This window comes from Eleutherodactylus coqui, chromosome 9 (assembly GCF_035609145.1).
Source record: "Eleutherodactylus coqui strain aEleCoq1 chromosome 9, aEleCoq1.hap1, whole genome shotgun sequence".
Classification (NCBI taxonomy): Eukaryota; Metazoa; Chordata; class Amphibia; order Anura; family Eleutherodactylidae; genus Eleutherodactylus; species Eleutherodactylus coqui.
The window spans coordinates 117,537,158-117,559,735 of NC_089845.1; the positions used below are offsets into that span (position 1 = coordinate 117,537,158).

The window sequence follows — 22,578 nt, forward strand, 5'->3', positions numbered from 1 at the left end:
GTGTGCCATCACACATGGAGGTACAGTACAGTATCTAGCGGGCTATGTGCACTTTATTAGGGAATCACATGATACAGGAGCTGATTTTGGTTGCGTTAGGCCTAAATGGAACCTGTCACCAGGCTTGACCATACTGAATGTTTAGCCTTGAAAACATCTTTCCAAATGCCTATTAGTTGCCCAGTAGTCCTGCATATCTACGGAAAAGTGATTTGTTAAACTAATTATTTCTCCGGACCACCATCTGTTGCATTCGCTCTTCTTCTGTCATCCAACTGAAATCTTCTGCTGTACTGCCTAGATGCAGTTTGCCCATGTGGTGGGCAGGGGCATCAAGATTCCTCTGTGTGTGAGCTTGTTCTGATGTACCAAAGTTTTGACGAGCTTGTGGATGACGTAAGGAACGTCATTCCTGTCAAATAGGGGAAGAAAGGTTGTCTTAGAGAAAGTTCAACAGGCAACTTGTACGGTCCAGAAACACCCAGCGGACCGTTAAGAGCTAATTAGCGTCCCACAATATTAAAGTTGCAATGCACATTCTCTATAGTGCAAGAAATCACAGGGTTCCTAATGCAATTCTGTTGCAGATTATGCAAAAGATGGACAACTCAGCCGCTGAATCAAGGTGTTCCAGCTATGGAAAGTTGTCCCACCTTGGCCAAAACAATAGGACCAAAAGAGATCAGGCGTCTGAGTGTTAATGAATGGACCATGACATACAGTAGTACAACAGCCTTTAAGACAGAAGAAGAAGGGAACAGCGCGGTTCACACGGTATCCCAGGCATTTTGGCAAATCTAAAATGTAAGACCAGGGGTCATTGTAAGGTTTGTACATTGCTTGCTTATGTAAGTCTACGGAAACTAAACCAGAGCCAAAATAGCATTGATTATCCACTTTCAAAAGAAGAACTATATGCCCAAGGTCAAAGTCTAGCTGTGACCCTGCCCAAAAGAGCATTGACTTTTTCTGTGTTTTTAAGATTTAGATTAGAGGTATACATTTGCGGAGATCAAAAGCAGTTACTTTAAGACTAAACATCTTACGTTATATGCGTGAGTACATTTGATTACTTTGCAATTTGGAAAATGTAGCTGGATAAGACAAGTAAGCAATGTAAGCGCTATAAAGGCCTTTTTTTTATTATAACGCATGAGCACTGGAAGGCATCAGCCACAAAAGTGGATGTGCAATAGTAAACCACTTCTGAGAGTTTTTCTTGACCTCCATCAAACAGAAAATAATAACAGTAGTTGCGGAACAGAATTTGTCTCTGTGGGAGTTTCATTATTATGAGTTCATCTGAAGTTCTGTGTACAGAATGTGGCATAACTCACAAGTTCCTGCCCACAGCCAAGATAGACTGCCAAAACAAGCTGCCTACTCTGTGATTAAAGGTAAAACATCAAAAATGTACGAAGTGTGCGTGAAAAACATCAAAGCATAGTATTTTTTTAAATCCTAGTGGATAGCAACAAGCATCCTTATAAGCCTGAAACATGCTGTGATCAATGAATGCAAATACCTTCCTCAGCTATTTTTTTTCCTTTAATAAGATGACGAGGGCATAAGACAAAAAGAAAAAATGATTTCGTCTTGCAGTTGAATACCTTACATGCCTGCAATTACATACCTCTATTTTTTGCTTTATGAAAAGATACTAGAAGAAGAAGCTTTCAGCGAAGTACAGCTGCCTAGGCAACCAGACCGCTCGCTTTTCCGCTGCTGCATTTAAACTTTTGGGCTGGGTTCCCAAGGGATCGTAAATCCCGCGGCTTGGCCGCACCGAAAAGCCGTGAGATTTCTGTGGGAGAGCCGTAGCTTCAAAACCTGCGGCATTTCGCCGCAGGTTTTGGAGTCGTTTGGGCGCTGGCATTCCGTTGCGGCTTTCTCTCACCATAGAGAGGAGTGACGTGGTGCGGCTCTAAATTCTGTGCCCTAACGCCAGTTCCACCCAGCTTTGCCGTGCCAAATTGGCCGCCCTGTGTGGACGAGATTTTTGCAAAATCTTGTCCACATGGCTGACTAATTCTGGGATTAGGAGCCGCGGGCGGATTTGCTGGCAGAAATTCTGCACGGAATTTCCACGGCAAAGCCTTGGTGGGACATGCAGACTTCAACATCAGTGGCTCTACTTTTTACAATGAAGGACATTGTGAATTTACACACCATACATGGAGTACTTTTCTTGTTTATTACCCATTCTACTTTAGACACCATGCTTTTAAAGGGATTTTCCATAACTAAAGCATTGATACCTTATTAGTCTGACCCCTGCAGACAACCAGAATAGGGGTGAAAGGAGTGGAGCTAAAGATGAGCTACTGTGTCTGCATAAACAATGAGGGGGTTGTAGCACTCACATGAGTGCATCAGTTCCCTAATTATGGTAATCGTGAAGGTCACTGGGGTCAGACCGCCACCTATCAAGCATCAATAGCCCATCCTTAAGATAGGTCATCAACATTTTAGTCTCAAAACTCTCCAGGTAATGAAAAAAGCATAGAAAATTTTACACTGTTGGTTACATAAAAATGTAGTATTATAAATTATGGGGCACCTTCATCCATAAATGTATTTTCATATAATTATGCTCAAGCTTACACCCAACTGATGCCAAATTCTTGTGAGCATTTATTTTCCTACACAAGAAGCTACTCTCTACCAGTCATGTCATCTCCCATAGGACAACTATGACTACCAGAAGGTAAAGCACAGAGCATACAAGCTTATGTCTATATTACTTAACCTTTACTCCTGCCCCTCCCACTGTAAAAGGAAGTGCATAAATTAAAGATGTTTTCCAGGGAAATACAATTCATGACCGATTCCCAGTATAGGTCATCAGTAGTTGATCAGTTTGGGTCTGCTGCTTAGGACCCCAGCCAATGAGCTTATAACTCGGTTCTTTGTCAGTGCTGCAACACAGGGGTACAAAGTGGAAGTTGCTGCTCCAACTCTTGTGTAGTGGCAGATGCTTGTAATTGCAGGTGCAGCTGCCAATGATTTTAATGAGAGATGCGCCTACAATTACAAGCGCTAAGCACTAGACGAGTTCGGGAAGCAGCTTCCACGCCATACCCCTGTGTTGTGGTGCCAACAGCGGGTGCCCGATCAGCTGGGGTCCTAAGTAGCGGAACACAGCAGATCAACTATCAATGACCTATTCTGAGAATAGTTCAGTAGCATTTCCCTGGAAAACCTCTTTAGTCAATGGAACTGTTTTAAATGTAAGCCTAAGCACCCAAAATCCATCCCAACGACTATCGCTCCTGTGCTTTTACATAGGAGCAATAGTCGTTCAGAGAATAGCGGTGGAGCAAGCCAGAGAGCTCTTCCACCTCTATTCACTGCAAACAGGAAGTCACTCATAGATGAATGAGTTTACATGGGCCGATAGGTGAGATAAAAACCAAGTGGCTCTACAAGTGCGTGATTTCTCACTCACTGTCTTGCTGGTGGCCGCATGTACACAGGACGACTATCACCTGAAATTACTGTTTCCGGCAATTATTCAGGCAATAATCGCCATGTGTAAAGGTGCCTTTAGCTATATACATATATATATCAACGCTCCCACAGACGGTCATTGCAAGAGGTTTTTTTTGAAGGGAAGCATTTGAAGTTTTTGGATGGTAAATCTGCAATGTAGGAGTGCAGTACATAGCAGGGCCTGTAGAGAGCTGCTGACAGGACTTCTGGTGCGAAGGTTAACAAAAAGGGGTGGAGCAGGAACTAGAAAAGGACCAGTTCCTACCAGGATCAAGTTAGAGAGAGAGAGAGGACGAGTACAGCAGAGGGAGGTGCTGCAGGCTGGTGGCCTAGCAAAGGCCAGAGTCCGACAGGGATGACACCCCTGGACTCACACCCAAATTGGGGTGCTTATTTGAACTGTATATATTGACATTGTGTGATGTGCTGTGGAATAAAGGCTGGCAGGAGCCAGACAAAGAAATACACATCTCCTGAGCCGTGTTTACACGTGTGGTGCGCCATATCACATATGAGAGGTCAGCGATCCCAAGGCGAGTGCAGCCTGCTTGCTACAGTAAGAACGATACAGGTGACCAAGTGTTGACCAAGTTAATAGCCACATAAACGTGATAATTTACAGTATAATGACATAGTATTGATACTGTAGTAAAAAACTGCTATATACAATACTGGAAATCATTGCGCTAGCAAACATTCAGTATGTCAGCATCTACAGGCCAGCGGTCCCTACTTCTGATAAAGCTCTGATTCTTCAGATACGCCCCCTAATACTCATCTTCCTCTGGAAGTGCTTTGGTGGAAATTATCTGGATTCTCCGAGATAGTAAAACAAGATTATCTCTTAAAGTAATGTTATTCTTCAAGTAATGGCATTGTAAATAAAAGCTTTTTATCCTTCTAAAACGATCTTTTTCCTAAAGCTTATGGAAAGTGGATATTGAATTACTATATTAGTTTTGATTGGATAATCTTCATCCGCCTTTAAAACTCTTAAGTCTTGTAACAAAAAACACGTGAGGGTTTGTGTTTCATATTGAAAATAATTGTTGGCTATTCTAATATCTCTGCTTATAATATGTTTTATAGACTGTGTGTTGTCTTAAGGAAATTTTTATAAAGACCACATACATATCCCCTGAAAACTCAAAAATTCACAAAGTTTGAACTTCATTGGTTTCCAATAAATGAAAGTCTGAGTTGCCCTCTTTTGTCAAACTGTTAAAAAAAAAACAAAAAAAAACAAACAAACAAAACAATTTAATCAGCTGTTTTCTCAACATCAAATTTTGTCAAGTTGAAACAAATATGGCTACCATAATACTCTCAAGGTGTTACGTCTAGGGTGAATGTAATGTGTTACCCGTAAAGGACGGATAGGCACAAAGTACAAGCATTGAGAACACAAAATAGTTTATAAGGAAACTAAAAAGTGGGAAATGGGAACTGACCTTAAGCTACTGGTATGAGGAAACCCTACCTAAAAGTAGGTATACCTAGATATGCAGCAATGACTCTACAGCATCTATGATGCCACGAAAACTCAAAATTCAGGGCAGAAAACGCCCATATACTGACTAAGAAGTGCATATAGCTGCATCCTCTAACCATGCAGGCGGCAGACTAGCAAATGTGGAAGTAATTACCGTATATTCCGGTGTATAAGGCGACTGGACGTATAAGACGACCCCCAACTGTCGCCTTATACGCCTGGAATATGGTGTAAAAAAAAAAATAAAAAGCAGTACTCACCCCCCCCCCCCCCCGGAATTCTGCGGCACTACTGCAGGCTGTCGCTCTCTCCTCATCCCCGACAGAGCATTGCTTTCTGGAAGCGGGGCTTGAAATCCTCCAGAAAGCTAATGCTGTGATTGGCTAACTCACGCGCCGTCAGCCAATCACAGCCATTCAACATTGAATGGCTGTGATTGGCTAATTCACGGGGCGTCAGCCAATCACAGCCATTCAACATTGAATGGCTGTGATTGGCTGACCCCACATGGTGTCAGCCAATCACAGCCATTCAATGATGTCATTGAATGGCCGTGATTGGCTCAAGCCCCACATCCAGAAAGCAATGCTCTGTTGGGGACGAGGAGGGAGCGACAACCTGCAGCAGCGCCACAGAACGCCGGGGGAGGTGAGTACTGTTTTTTTTTTTACACTTTTTTTTTTTGGTATAGCAGGCGTATAAGACGACCCCCGACTGCAGAGCATATTTTTCAGGGTTAAAAGGTCGTCTTATACGCCGGAATATACGGCAGCTCACTCATTTGGTAGTTTGCTGCCTGCATGGTAAGAGGATGCAGCTATCTGCCCTCCTTTGTCACTAAGTATCTGGCCGTTTTCAGACATCCCCTGAAAATAAGACAATGTGCCTCTTTTTGGGCAAAAATTAATATAAGACAGTGTCTTATTTTGGGGGGGACAGTATAAGAGAAGGATATTCTAGATTATACCACCTTTGTCTGTGTACTTGTGTATGTAGACGATATAAAAAAAATAGCAGTGGCAAGATTACTTTATGTTGCAAGGAAACTGATAGCCCAACACTGACATATTGTAGTGCTGCCTCTTATGGTTGGAATTAATAAATCAGATGCTACATGCTGTATTTTTTCACCACACCACTTTACGCATACCGAAAAACTAAAATATGCAAAATTACTGATAAAATAAAAGACTAAATGTACAAGCCAGGGTTGCTTTTGACATCCATACCTGAGCACTTGTATTCTGGATCTACGCCCTTGAGGAGTGCATCAAAGAGCGATATTTCCACCTTCTGCTTCCTGTGATGGCAGCTTATGAGCAGAGAAGGTTGAGAAACAATAAAATGTAAAAATGGATTGAGCTGTAAATCTCCAGTTCCTCTTCTTCCAGGCTGACGCACAATCGTGATACCCAGAGCCTGCCGAGCAGAAGACCTTGTAGATGCATGCAGCCTCTCTAGAGAGAGCAGAACGGTTTTTGTATTTACTGGGGAAGAGTTGCTATGAAGAAGGTCCTCAGCAGTGAGTGAGGATATGCAGGACTGCACAGGTCTGTCCGCCGTTTCCTCAGATTCGGTAGTGGACTCATTCAAGGTGCTTTTGTCCACTGTGTCATGGTCTCTACTATCCATTTTGGATTTAGGCACAGCAGTGCAAGAGTAAGACATCAGAGATATGCGGCTGGCAGTAATAAATATATCGAATGGGATGAAATTCAGATTTTTCACAATCGATGACTGTTTGGATGGTCTCACTATTCTGTGATGACTTGTGCCACTTTGTGGTTCAAGCTGAACGATTCTTATTTTCACACTGTCACTACCAATGCCACTGTCTTGGGCTCCACTGTAACGAGATGACGTGTCCACTGTACGACCATCAATGTAATCCTTTTTCTGTTGCTCTTGTTTAGAAATCTAAAAAAACAAAATAAACATGTATTTAACAAGATAAGTTGCTGGCCAATGGGCCGGCTTACTAGATACGCCAGGTGAAACAAATAAATCTAAATGAATATTCCCAGCTAGAACTAAAAATACAGTTTTTGGTACTAAAAGCAGAAATTTGTTGAATTCCATTATAAAATTATATATATGTCTCAACATCCATCAGAGCATACCAATAAAGGTCCTTGCAAAGCAGACTTAAAGGGGTTGTCCCGCGCCGAAACGGGGTTTTTTTTTTTTCAACCCCCCCCCCCGTTCGGTGCGAGACAACCCCGATGCAGGGACGTAAAGAAAGCTTACCGGAGCGCTTACCTTAATCCCCGCGCTCCGGTGACTTCAATACTTACCGGTGAAGATGGCCGCCGGAATCCTCTTCCTCCGTGGACCGCAGCTCTTCTGTGCGGTCCATTGCCGATTCCAGCCTCCTGATTGGCTGGAATCGGCACGTGACGGGGCGGAGCTACACGGAGCCAGCATTCTGCACGAGCGGCTCCATAGAAGACTGCAGAAGACCCGGACTGCGCAAGCGCGGCTAATTTGGCTATCGGAGGGTGAAAATTAGTCGGCTCCATGGGAACGAGGACGCTAGCAACGGAGCAGGTAAGTAAAAAACTTTTTATAACTTCTGTATGGCTCATAATTAATGCACAATGTATATTACAAAGTGCATTATTATGGCCATACAGAAGTGTATAGACCCACTTGCTGCCGCGGGACAACCCCTTTAAAACAGCTATCGACATAACCAATATTCGTTTAACCCTTTCCAATCCAATATGTATCCTGGTTTTCCTAAGGCGCTTACACTTTTTCTGCCATTATACAACGGATCTATATACTGGTTAAAGCCAGTACTGCATGAGATGACACGTTGGATAGGCTCCGACAGCAGAGAGGCTGGCAATATACAGTAAGAGAACCCCGACGGATGTCTTCCAACATCGGAGCTGCACAGCCTTAAAGGGGTTCTGACACGAATAAGGTTTTTATGCTTTAGCAGCCATTGTTCCCTGGTCTGCCTAATGGACACAGGGAACCCACGATTTAATGGCTGTTAAAGCATAAAAACATAATACTTACCTTGTATCCTGTTGTTGTTGACATCGGGGGGGGTCATCTTCCAGCAGGCGCTGCTCTTCCTCTTCTTCCTCCACGAGCCGCGCTGCTCCGGGATCGCGCGCATGCGGAGTGGACAGGTGCCCTCTGACAGGAGTCAGGACGGGCCACGTCTCCACTACGCACGCACAGAATCTCGGAGTTCAGCGAGGACGGACGGGCCGCCCACAGCAAGCACTGCTTGTGACGTGCTTGCTGTGGGCGGCCCGTCCGTTCACCTCGGAAGTGACTGACGAACGGAGCAGAGCCGGAAGCGGTCATTTTGACCGCTCCTGCTCTGCTTCTACAAGCCACAGAAGAAGATGCCAGCTGAAGGGGACATGCCTGGCGATCGGTCCTAGAGAGGTAAGGTGAGTAAATTTTTTTTTTTTAAATGTCAGAACCCCTTTAAATTATAATGTCTTCAGAGGTCAGACAGTGGATTGGAAAGTGTTAAACTGACAAAACTGCTTGAATCATTACAAATACCCACAAACTTTGGTGCACAAGTTCCCTTTAAACAACAAGTCATTTGAAAGCCATTGAAAACTAAAAAACTGTGGCACAGAACTAACTGCGTCTAGTGTTGCTGCTAAAACTTGTTACCTCTATACTGCAATACCTATATACTGCAATACTAAGGATTCTGAACATGCTCATCTATTCATTCAACAACCAGAAAGCTTTCTTCCCAATCAGCTCTCTCCTGCAGGATGCACAGACTTATTGGGAACAATACACCAGAAAACAAGTGAGAAAAGTTCCAGAATGCATTAAAATCATGTCACTTTATTGCAAAAAATTAAAATGCCATCAGGAAGGACATACAAAAAGACGTGACAACTCATAGCAAATAGTAGTAAACACCTGCTTAGTTTAAGGCCGCTTCCACACGGGCAATTTTCCCGTATGATTTTGTCGCAATGCGACAAATCGCATGTATGTAGAGCCCATGCTTTCCTATTGGTTCTTCCACACAAGTGATGTTTTGTAGCCCGCGACATTGCGAGACTATAAAATCGCGGCATGCTCAGTACAGCTGCGTTTTGCAAGGTTTTGTAGCTCGTGTTTCCCTATGGACCCTTCCTATGTGTTGCATCTCATGAAAACGCGGTTTCTGTGCGGTGCAATTTTTACAGTAGGAAATCTTACTGAAAAAAGCCCTAAAATAAACCTTAGCTGCATAAAAAAAATACAAAAAACACATACATCACCTCCGCCGCGTCATCTACCCAGTACCTGACACTTGTCTTCAGGCATCTCTTCTGGTCAGGGATTAGAACATCCCTGCTTCCAGGAAACGCTGCTTCTGATTGCTGTGGCGCTCAGCCAATCGGAGACAGCGCTCAATGAACCATTGAAAGTCGATTCATCGATTGATTGTGATTGTAGCACTCAGCCAATCAGAGGCAGCGGTTCCTGGAGGCAGGGATTTTCAAATCCCCGGCCAGAAAGAGATGCCTGAAAACAAGTGCTGGAGACTGGGGAGAAGACGCAGTGGAGCTGGACAGCGGTTTTTAGGGGATGTATGTGCTTTTCTATTTTTTTTTATTTTTATTTAGCTAGGGCTTATATTCGGAGAAGTATATTTCAAGTCCCTCACCCTCCAAAAATCTTTGCACATGGTGCTCTGAAGTAATGCGACTTTGTATTCACACAAAATTGCATTATTGCTGCGATATCGCATAGACCACCGATAATAATCGGTACGATCTTCTCGTGGCAATATAGCGTTGCCAGTGTGGAAGCGGCCTAAAGAAAACATATAACCAATGAACAATAAAAGAAAAAAATACATGTAACTAAGAAACATTAGATGAAACACCTGGCAATTAAGTAATACTAATAATTAGAGATGAGCGAACCTACTCGGCCACGCCCCTTTTTCACCCGAGCGTCGCAATTTTCAAGTACTTCCGTACTCGGGCGAAAAGATTCGGGGGGCGCCGTGGGTGAGTGGGGGGTTGCAGCGGGGAGTGGGGGGGAGAGGGAGAGATAGAGGGCTCCCCCCTGTTCCCCGCTGCAACCCCCGGCTCTGCCACGCCTCCCCCTGCCCCCCGGCACCCCCCGAATCTTCTCACCCGAGTAGTGAAGTACTCGCAAATCGCGGTGCTCAATCAAGTAATTACTCGAAACGAGTACGTTCGCTCATCTCTACTAATAATCTAAGACCAGGTCAGATCTCTTATTCAAGCTAAATGTGGCACTTTTTTTAATGTAAATAACTCTACTCATTAAGTAATTTTTGGTGATAGTCGCCTTCCGTGTGAAAGCGGCCCAAGAGTTTGTATGATGTAGAGGTTTAGCTGCAGCAAATGTGGCCCAATATGATGTGGTATACCATACGAAACCTGTATGCGCCGATCTCTGCATCATATCTTGCACCCAAGCTAGAGGCGGCTCAACTGGGTAGTAAAGCCTCCCTTCAGTTTTCCACAATAAATTATCCTTTCAGATGTTCACTTTCTTATATCAAAGGTAGGCTCCATGCACATGATCAAGAATCTCGCACGTGTTTTGTGTGTTGTGATATACACTAAACTCATGCGAATATGAACTCCATTCCTTTAAATGGAGTTATTCACATGATCGATTTTTTTTGCCTCACAGCGATGCTGCAAGGTTAAAAATGGCTGCATATCCTATCTTTCGGCATGCCCTCGGAACGCCTCGCCCATTGTTTTCAACGGACCTTTAAAGACATTGCATGTCACTCGCATGCCGTGCGATGTGATGTTTCCCATTGAAATCCATGGGAAACACTTGTGATCCTCTAGCGTGCTTGCAATGCAAGGCATTTTTGAATGAAAAACCTATGGCCCGTTGCAAACGAGCGGAAATTCTGCGACATGATTTCCCGCAGAATTTCCACCCGTGCCCGCCTGCATAGGATTGCATCAGATAACGCAATCCCAGGCAGATGGCCGTGATTTGTCCGCGTGAAAACACACGCGAAAACAAATCGCAGCATGTTCTATTTCTGTGCGGGTCTCGCAGAGGCCAGCACAGAAACTTCAGTAGTGACGGGCGGCAGCCAACACACAGCGCAGAGAGAAGACGCCGGGAGCGGGTAAGCCGCAGGCCTCTGCAGGGGCACATTTCCAGGTGTAGAATCCCGCAGCAGTTTCCACCAGTGCCCGCAGCCATGAGGCCTAAAAAGACATTTTTTTACAAGTCCAGCTGCCGTGCGGGTCTTCTCTGTCGCAGCCGGATCTTCTTTCCTCTGCACCGTGGATGCATCCAGGTGCGCCAGCAGCGTGCTCAGCGCATGCACTGTACTTTGTTTTTGTAAACCTCCTGCTTTCTCGCGGATACGCGGCATGGACTCAGTGTCTGTGCCGCAGATTGGACGGCTTCTATTGGGAGCTGTGCATGCGGAAAACCGCTGAAAATGGAGCAGGCATCGGGTGTTTTCCTGCGCGTAAGATCTGCATACTGGGAAAAAATGACATCTGCAGGTATTTAATTACCTGCGGATGCCCAATGAATGTCTACGGGCATATTGAGCTGTGGGTGAGCCTCGCACATTCCACAATTTAATTTAACCCGTGAACATAAGGCCATATAGGTTCATTCCATTCCGAAAACTTCTTCTAGGTTCTTGATTTTTTTTGACAATGAATGTATAACACACAGGTAAACATTATTTTGTATCCGTGTGACCCTCTTATTAAGTCAGGTTCTATTAACCATCATCACATATTAATGTTTTAAGTAGAGGCGTGTTTTAGCAAGATAAAAATTGTCTCAATTTCCAAGTACTAGAATTACCCTGACTGTACAGTGAATGGCCTCTTCATTATAGACAGCAGTCCTTTCACTCTTGGAGTTTCCCTGTATGGAAATTAGACTCTGGAGTGCAGCATAAAATCAAGTGAGCAAGTTTTCTCAAATGGGAAAGTCAAGCGATCTGTGAGACTTTAAACAAGGCCTAGTCTTTAGTGCTAGATTAGCTGGGACCAGAACTTCATACGTGCCAGCCTTGTGGGGCCCAGTGTAAAATGCATACCTAGAATGACGTGATTGAGGAAAAAAAATCAAGCAAAAAGGGACCCTGTGGATGTAAACTACTCACCAACGAAAGGGGGAGGATGTAAAAGCAATATTGTTGCTTCTACTAATATGTCTGAACACACAACACGCTGTTCCTTAGCATGGGATGGGCTAAAACAGTTCAAGCGCCAATGCTGTCTAAATGAAACAGAAAGGCAATAGACCAGTGGGCAAAGAGCACAAAAGTTGGATCACCGAGCAGTGGAAAAGAATCACCTGTTCAGATTTTTGTTGCACCATGTCGATGAGAGGGTCAGAATTTGGCACAAGTACTATGAATTAATGGAACCTTACTGCCAGCTACTCAGAGTATATTAGTACCTCAATCTAATTTGTGGACTCAGCAAGAAGCTTCCTCTTTGCATGCGCATCAATATTCAAGCAGAACAATCTAATCACCTAGTGGATTCTATACCACAATGTGGCCATTCACTGTATTATACTGACATCTCTAACATTAAACTAAAATCTTCTAGCAAGTACCATTACTGAAGTGGACAAAAGTGAGGTAAATAAGCTGAAGGTAACGGTAGGCTAATGATACAGCAATACTTATAAAAAACAGCTAGGCATAAATGACCACTTGTGATATAGCAATTGGATGAATGACTTGTTTAATGAAGGAAAGCCTCTAGTAATTGAAGAGACCAACAAAACAAGTGTTTAACACAATTTAAAAGCGTAAAGAAGCCGGTATCCTCTAGACCTTGATTTATTATGCAGGCTTCTGAAACTAATTGAGTATATTAACATTCTCCCAAGGGTACAGTGAAAAAAATATGGCAATTAGTTAGAATGACTACTGGAAAACAAGAAACTTCAAACAGCCCCGGGGCTTAACTACCGATTCCTGTGTGCCTGCAGGCACCTATTGTACAGATACAAGAGATGCCCTTAGGTATAGCTTTCCTCTGGGTGAACTCCAGTTCTAGGTGGGGGAGGGTTATAAAAAGCTAGATTTGTGAACAGGAACAAAGCAAGTAACCGAAACCATCTATCTGTAAACATTTAAAGGTGACCTGGGTTTTACATGGAGACCCAGCTGGTAGAATGTGACTATAAAGGCCCCATTTATCATTGAGTGCTATGAGCAGATCCCTACTTGTATTCCGTGTACAACCCATTTAAAGCAGACAATAAAAGTTTTCTTTAATTAGCTACCGGTGTGCATTAACATGATCATGATTAAACCATAAAAACCAACTGTACATTACTCTTGTACCCTAGGCCAGATGTTCTAAATTACTCTGTTCGAAAATGTACTTTGAGTCTCTCTTTAAAAAGATCGACCTTCTGCTTTCAGAGAATTAAATGCATATTACTGTAGTGAAGAAGATAGTATTTCAGACCTCCAGGCATATATTAAACATACTGGCAGGACATTAGACAAAATGCTTGACTTATTAGATACTTCCTATTCTAAACAGTGTCATCAAAGCCTAAAAACAAAATTCATATAAAAGCAGCACAAAGCTTCCACATAGAACCGGTGCCAAAATCGCTCTACTTTCCAGCTAATGAGGAAAGGATGTGTACTCTTAACATATGAATGTAAGAGTTTCCAAGCATTCACATTAGGAAATGTTCCTATTGGTTCCATATGGTAAATGTTAAATTAAACTATATCAGTGAAATAACCTCCTTAAGATAGTTGGCATGATAACTGTAAATTAACCGATACACAAAGGGTCGGGACAAAGGGGAATTTGGTTGAACAATCACCAATTAGGATAATAGGAAATTAGGTGGAAAGAACCCAAACCTATTTGTTTAGATGCACTTAAGGTCATAGTGCCGATTCTAGTTGCGACCAGTCAGATGGCAGCAGGAATTCTTTTTCATGACAGTTTCGACAGTAGAAAGTCATTCTTTTATTGCTTACAATGCAGTTTGTGCGTTTGTATAAAGGAATATGACATTGAAAAGCTTGGAGAGACAAAAGGAGAAACACTTTTCGAATGGTCATAGACAGTTGATGTCAACTTGTTAAAAAAGATTTTGAAGAGACAAGCAGTGCAGATGAAAGGGGGTGAAGAGAGAGTGGGGTCTTTTTAAACGTCTGCTTTGAAAAAAAGTAGCGTTTCGCTTTAAATTCCGATTTTTAGCTGGTGTTATACTGCAGCCTTCATTATGTTCTGCCAGCGCTAGCTGAAAGAGAGCTGCAGTTAAATAGTTACAGAGCTGAAGATTTCAGTATTCCCCTAAAACAATATATTGCTCTCTCTGAACACTGCCAGATGCTTTATAAATCTGCAAAGTGATGGTGTATATGGAAGCGTTCCGCAGCCGAAAAATTATAGTTTATTTCTTAAATCACTCCAAGGCTTTTTCCCATTGTATGTTTTCCAACGTTTGCAGTAAATGTGAAATAGGTGATGAAGGCGTAAGTAGCAGAACAGAAAACATGAGTATTTCTCTCTTTCTCATGCAGACACTTCGTATTAATAGCTGGACACCTCACAAAGCATATCTATAGCTAAGAAAAAAAGGGGAAAAAATTTTTAGAACACACATGTGGAAGCTAAATTCGTAAGAAAGCAAATTAAAGAAAATCTCTGGTGAAATATTTTCCCCTCTGCTATATACACTTCCCTATCCAACCCATCTGTATGTAACTGAATAGTATTTTTTTGTGCATTATTAAAAGTATCTCCTGTACAACGGCTTGGTGTTATTGCATAACAGCAACACATCTAAAAATGCGTTGACAACTAGCTACATAATTTGGTTTCAACATAATGTGGTAGCCACTTTCGTATGGAAGGCAGTACATTCTTTTGCCCACAGATAAAAGTAGGCATAGGTAGTGCTCTCGCCATGTCTCTGCCTGAAAATGCTGCGGGCACAGGTAGTACTTTCTTCTATTCTCTCCCAGATAATTACCTCATAGATAATATAGTCTTCCTGTAAATTAAATAACTAACGATAATACAGCTGTCTAGTCCGTTTCTGAAAATGATGTGGGCACAGATAGTACTACCTCCCTATTTCTCCCTAGAAATGATGTAGGCACAGATAAAGCCACCATGATGGAGTCTCACATAGAACTGCCATCCCTATCTCTTCTTCTGTGTTTAGCCCTGTTGCAGTTTTTCTCATTTATTTTCTCAGTTCTATGCAATGAAAGCAAAAACCTCTGAAAGAGAAGCTGATGAGAGAATAATATGTCACCTCAGAAAGAAAACAGAAGCTTGAGAGGTAAATATAGCAATTTCAATTAAAGTAGGTTGTAAACTCCTGTTAGTAACCAGGAGATCTCTTCTGGCTAAAGATACAATTGTGACATGGAAAACCTTATTACGGAAGGCTTATGGGCTACCCTTTCGACTATCAAAACATATGCACCTGTGGAATCACCTAGAGCTTAGTGCAGGCCGCAATAATAAGCTTTTTACACTCTGGCATAGTAGGAACATTGAAGAGGTATCACAACTATTACATCCCCAACAAATTAGGTATATGTCTTTAACAGAGCTCCAGGTGCTTTATAGTCTCCATCCCACTTTCTTCCGTATTGGCAGCTTGGGAGTGTTTTTCAAAGATAGACTAGTTATTGTAGCAAAGGAACATGCCACAAATGCATTAGAAAAAGTAATGTGGTCAAAGATTACCCCTCTCTCTTTCATAGATGGGCACGAGAACTAGAAACCCTGAGATTGGTGGGAAAATACTTGGAGGCTGGGCTTCAGTGAAGAAACTATCATAAATGAAAGATGGAGGGAGTCACACCTTAAGCTAATACATAGAGCCATTTATAGTTTTGATACACCCCCACCCTAATGCCACAGGCCGCTTGCTTGCCTGCCCTAAATGTTCTAAACCACTGATTAGCCAATTACATGGTACGTGGTCTTGCCCTAAAATCCAAAAATACTGGATAGATAGTAGTGGAACAGATTTCCACGGGAGGTGGTGAGTTCCTCAAACAAAGGCTGGACGGACATCTGTCTGGGATGATTTAATGAATCCTGCACTGAGCAGGGGGTTTGACCCGATGACCCTGGAGGTCCCTTCTAACTCTACCATTCTATGATTCTAGTCCAATGGTTCACTTCCCATAAAATGTAAGGGGCTGAATAGATGCAGTGATATTGGTGTTAACAGCAATAGACACAGCCATAACTTACATCTACCCCCTTGTCATATGTCCCAATATGGGAAGTAAGAGTCCACACACCTACTAGGTGCTCTATCTAAGGAGAAATTAAAACCTCCTCACCCATCCAACAACCTACTGTATATTGATGAGGGGCATAAACTCTGAAAAAGGCTGTCTGTACATGGTTATCTTTTCCTTATGGATAAGACTCTGACTTTGTCTTATATTCCTAGTCATTGTTGCAAGTCCTGTTAAAAGGTCCGGCAATGACTTGCAGGAATGCTGCCTTCTAATTGGAAGTGCTGTAGAGGTATTGTTCAATCTTTCCGTTTGTATTACGGGAAGTGATACTCTACAACTTCATCCACTTCTGTTCCGGAGTGGGTGGGCAGAACTAGAAATGTCCTTCACCAGCATCTACTTGCCCACTCCATTGTGCAGCTTTGGAGAGAAGTAGGTAGGTCTCTTCTTTTTTGGTTTGTTTTTGCATGCAATAACCACTCCGTACATGATTAAAAAAATGTGAAAAAATGTCAGTTTTTTAAGGGCTTAAAGGGGTTGTCCCGCGAAAGCAAGCACACTTCTGCATGGCCATATTAATGCACTTTGTAATATACATCGTGCATTAAATATGAGCCATATAGAAGTTATATACTCACCTTCCCTGCGCTGGCGTCCCCGTCTCCATGGTGCCGTCTTATTTCAGCGCCTAATCGCCCGATTAGACGCGCTTGCGCAGAAGGGTCTTCTCCCTTCTGGTCGGTCCGTGCACGAGCGGCGTTCTGGCTCCGCCCCTTCATTGCGTAGCTCCGCCCCATCACGTGTGCCGATTCCAGCCAATCAGGAGGCTGGAATCGGCAATGGACCGCACAGAGCCCACGGTGCACCATGGGAGAAGACCCGCGGTGCATCGTGGGTGAAGATCCCGGCGGCCATCTTGAAGGAAAAGAAGGAAGAAGTTGCAAAGAGGGGATTCGGGTAAGTAAAATTTTTTTCTAAATTTCAACACATCCCTTGGGTTTGTCCTGCGCTGAACGGGGGGGCCTATGCAAAACCCCCCAAAAAAAGTTTCCGCGCGGGACAACCCCTTTAAGTTCAAATTTGAGAAATTCTCAGCTGGCCACCATGCTAAATGTGAATGTTCATGCGCAAAGGTTTCCATAGCTTGTAACATAGCTAAATTACTGCACAAAATATTGAACAAAGGACAAGATAAAGGAGGGGGAAGCCTATTTCATCAATGTAGAAGGAAATATTCACAAGATCCCTTGCTTATTAAGTGCCCTGATAATTTTTTGATGGGAAAGATTTCCCTCTCATTTAGTTTACAATGACTTACAGATTCTAATAGGCAGTCGTGAAAAGTCATGCTGACTGAATCATTGTGGCAGATTAAGCAGTGAAGCTACAGTATAGGAGCTTATATAAAAACATACGTTAAGTTCCAAGCTTTCGCCACATGAATTGTCACAAGGTCATTCATGGAGCTGTATTGCATTCTGGCGTCTCCCCACTTTGATGGAACATTTAATGACATTATATGGCATAACACATCTGAATTTTTCCATGTGCAGATCAATGCAACAAGAGAATAATACAGAAGAAAAAAACGTTATTGAAAACAGTTTAAAGCAACAGTATTGGTACAAAATTCTACCTCGGGATCGGAGGGGAATGGGGATATATTATGTGTGGTTGTTTCTTTTTGCCATCCCTCTGATCCCCCTATTTCAGATCTCGTTTTCAGCAATCTTCAGAACACCCAATCCCTACAGTGCATTGGTAGTGTTAGACTACTAATGCACTATATTTGCCTTCTAATTGGCCAGAGCTGTTCATGTGATCAGCCAGGGCCAATCAGAGGGCAGTGCTGAATGTGCATTAGGTATTTAGAAAATTACTGCCACCACATTGGATGGCTGAACACCGGGCCCAGAACCAGCAGATTAGAGGGATGGCAGAGAACAACTGCAGGTAATATACTCCCAAACCCTCTTCTCTTGTCCCAAGATAGAATTTTGTTTTTCAACTGGAGATTGTTTTAACACTTGTCTGCAAGACAAAATGGTGCAGCATGGACACCAAGAACATATCAAAGGCCCTTCTAGCTGGTAATGCCTTATGCGATGTTTAGCTTTTAGTCATTTGATTTTTGTATAAATACCGCAATATTTTAGCTATCACTTACAGTTTGAAATAAATAAGCTTAAAAAAGCAAAAGTTATAAACCAATAAAACTGTGGGCAGGCAACACATTGCCTATAAGACTATTTCCTCTCTGGGATTAAACAGCCTGATCCAGACCATATGCTTGCTGGCATTACATATATATATAGAGCAGATGCCTTAAACATTTTTTCTGGAGAACAATTAGTTGATTTTTGCAAATACCTTCAGGGTGGGTTTATAATTGCAATACCAGAAGAAGGAGCAGGAAAACAAAGATACATCTGAAAAAATAAACACGGATACAGATGATACATGGTGAAACGCATATAAATGTGTTTCTCTATGACTCACCGCAAGCAATGGAATCTCTACCCACATTCATTTATAAAAAGGCTATCTTGTTACAGACACTCCTTTTGCTCGGATGCCAATATACACAAAGATGTGAAAACTACAAAATATTAATTATGAGAAGGGATAAAGAAAACGGTGCTAAATCAAATTTGCCACCTGAGATTTCCAATAGAAATAGTTCATGTTTGTTCTCCCACCGCATGCCAGCAATTCACATAATACATTAAAACGAACCAATTATTTGTGGCTTTGCATGTTTCCAAGTGAACTGGACTAAGGCCCGTCTAGAGGGAATGTTAAAGTCTTTAAAAAACTGATGGGCTCACTGGTCTTGTGATTAATGTGAGCACTAAAAACCACCATAAAAATTAGCAGGATTTACATATAAATTATTTCCTAAAACATGCTTAATGTGTAGGCCAGGCTCTCTTCACTTCACGATTCAAAGCTCTTAGGTAACTGGTCTACGGTTGACCTGCAGAGCTGAAAAGCTTTGTGGGATTTCTAGGTTTGCATTTGACAACTCAACTAAACTTACATATCAGGAATGACAAATTGAAATGTAGCAAATTAAAGCCTCCAGGTACTAAATCTTGGTGCACGCTAAGACGGTAATCAGAGCTGAAACACTGTTAAATGTGGTGATTCGTAGTTCGATTAAGCCATCAGCAATTCCAAGTAAAATCTTATCACTGTATGTTATAGTATGTTATTTGGATAAACTCGATATAGTAGTTGTTACCCTACTTAAAGCGCACACGTTGACACAACATGTGACTGCTGCAGCCAATCACTGGCTGCAGAGGTGAGCTCAGAGGTGTCAATACATCACCGCTAAGGGCGGTCGCTGGCTGTGGTAGTCACATGTTGTGTCGACAAGCTATGGCTTGAACATGAAGAACAAAAGACACCTGGGATAAGGGAAGTATCAGCACCAGAGCAGCCGGTTAGTGTTAAAGGGGTATTCCCATCTCAGCTTTTCATAGCCAAGAAGGGAAACCGATGCTCTAGTTACCATCCACCTGGTAATAGCTGAGCTACGCAAATAGAGCAGAGCTGAAGCGCTCAGCAGTTTCAGACAGGTGATCGGAAACTGACGGCCAGTTTTTCCCATTTCGGCCATCAAAACTCAAAATGGAAATACCCTTTTTAAGGTGAATAATTACTTCTTTTGTTACATTACCCTGTTGTAAACAGCTTTTTTTTATTCATAGGGCTAGATAATCACTATAACCCCATAGTGACTGCAAATATGTCTTTTTAAGGTGGTCACTTAGATGCCTTAAACCTGCCATATGCCTTCTTATGGCACAACAGCATGGAAGGAGTTAAAGCTTGGCTGTTTCTAAAATATCCATGGTTAAACCCCATAAACCCTAAATGTTTTACAGAGGGAAAGGACTTCCCCCACTGGCCCCTCAATGCAGTGCTGTCAGTGCAATAATGGTGTAATACATAAGTAGTGGAAGTATATTATGTAAGCAATTAAACAATCGCATGTTTAAGTCAATAAATGAAGTCACAAATACATTTAGAAGTTGATTCAATAAAGTGAAAGAAATCACACTTTTTTGTTCTGTTCCATTACAAGACAGACACTTTTGTTATTGGAAAAAACTATTACAAAAGAAAAACCTTAAAAGTAACCGAAATTGCAGTTTATGGTTCCCCAAAAAACTGAAAAAGCAATCAAAAAGTCACTCATAAATCTTAGTCAATGGAAAAATGTCACGGTTCTTTGAATGCAGCACTGGAAAACGTTTGCAAATAGTAGGGAAACAAAAAAACTACCAATTTGATATCGCCATAATCATGTTTACCCAAAGAATACATTTTTCATGGTATTGCCACGACATGATGACTACATGTAAAACATGTAAAAATTTATCAACTAAACACACACACACATTATATATATACATACACACATACACATACACACAAACACATATATACATTTATATATTAAAGTTTCTTTTGTTGTAAAGTAATTTATCAAGTTGCTTTAAGCTAATGGTGCAGCAAATGCTGTAAAAAAAAAAAAAGGTTGAAAAAGGCAAAATTGTCATGTTCCCCCCCGCCAAAACAAAACACATTTAGAAAATTAGAGCTAGGTTGACTGAAAAATGTAAAAAGTTCAGTCTCTTGGAATGCAACAATGGAAAAATTCCTTGGTCATTAAGGCCCAAAATATGCCAGTTACTAATGACTTAATATATAAAAAGTAGGCAATTATGTCCCAAGCTGCTTCTAGTGGTGGCAGCAGGCATGTTATATTTTAAATCTTAGTCTATGATGGCCCAGGAGCCCAAAACGTTATTGATTTGCATTTTAAGGTTATGTTCACACATAGCACAAATCCTGTGGCATTTCCACAGCGGCAAATTCCACAGTATTTCCACATTAAATACCGCATCACCACTGGTGTAGATATTGACCAGGAATCAGTTACTCATCCACTGCTGATTTTAGCAGCTACAGTGCTCCTCCTCACCTTCCACTATATCGTGTCCCCATCTCACGCCACCAGGCAACCTCTTTTGAGCACCTGGTCTAGTGATTTGGAAGTGGCATCACCTGATCAGCAGCTTGGTGGTCACTAGAAACTTTCGGGTGACATGTGGCAGGGCATGATGTGTTGGAAGGTGAGATATTATTGTTTCAGCTGTATCTTGCTCCGTTAACACAGCCAGGGTAGTAAGAACACAGCAGTCCAGCTGTGTTCTGCATATCCTGCAAGAAGCGCACAGCTGTAGACCAGCTGAGCGCTCTGTGAACAGCCAAGGTATGAAAAACACAGCGGTCCAGCTGTGTTCTGCATATCCCGCTAGGAGCGCTCAGCTGTATAAGAGCTGAGCGCTCCGAGCACAGAACATCTGGATGCAGAAGACAAGCAGCCCCGCTTGTCTTCTGCATACCCCGCTTGGAGCGCAAAGTGATCGCTCAATGTTTGGTCGATCACCTAGCCCTGTAAATGCACACAACGATTATCGCTCAAAATGCATCTCTTTAGCAATAATCGTTGTGTCTAAATCAGGCATAAAAAGGATCGGTCATCAATAGCAGATCAGTAAACCTCCGACATTCCACACACTTGCTAATCAATTGTTTTTCTAAGCCGCTACAATAGTGACCACTGCCATAGCATGATGGAAATGCACATCCCCATACACTCTTTAGTGACTTGGAATGGTACTGCAGGCTTATTCTTACTTGAATGGGACTAAGTCTGCAGTACCATTCCAAGGCAGTTGCACAGTGTATGAAGCGATTTTTGGCAACGGGCACTAGTGTTGCTGCATTGGCGGAAGCTGATCAGCAGGGTTGTTGGATGTCAGAACTTTGCAAATCTGCTATAGATGACTAATCCTGAGGATAGTTGATAGATAGTTGAGTCCTCGAAAGCCCCTTTAACCAGTAAGACAACTATAATGCTGCCTAGTCAAACAATATTAATATTGTTAGAAAATCATTTTAAAAGATCCTACACTTGGTAAAAATCATTTTATGAAAATTCCAGATGTAGGCCAGGAGCGCAGTCCGCAGATAAAAAGCTTGAAAGAAATGCATTATCAGATCGCACTCCCACATTGTACTCTGGGAGAGGGAGTTAGAGAAAAGGCAGATTACAAGCCGGAATCAGGGTAGTGTCTTCCTTATACAAATTACTTGTGTTTCCTTTAAAACTGGAAGAAAAAAAACCTCTTATCGGCCTTGTCTTTAAATGTATGAATGATGAGGTTTGCAAGTCATAACAGTACTACTGCAGTTGAAAGTGTTTACAGCATGGTTTCCTAGCTTGCCATAGAGACACAGAAAGTCTTTATATAGCTGCTAGCCATGTATTGCCCAGGAGGCTGCATTAACCAGCTTCAGA

The 22,578-nt window shown here is 42.3% G+C and overlaps 1 protein-coding gene across 1 annotated transcript in view; it reads right to left on the reverse strand.

Annotated features, from left to right (window-relative positions):
• VPS13B (vacuolar protein sorting 13 homolog B) overlaps positions 1-22,578 on the reverse strand; it is a 968,736-nt gene that overhangs the window by 279,116 nt on the left and 667,042 nt on the right. The window contains exon 34 of the mRNA XM_066578394.1: positions 6,214-6,901. Coding sequence (XP_066434491.1) covers positions 6,214-6,901 — 688 coding nt within the window. The remainder of the gene's footprint in view (positions 1-6,213; positions 6,902-22,578) is intronic.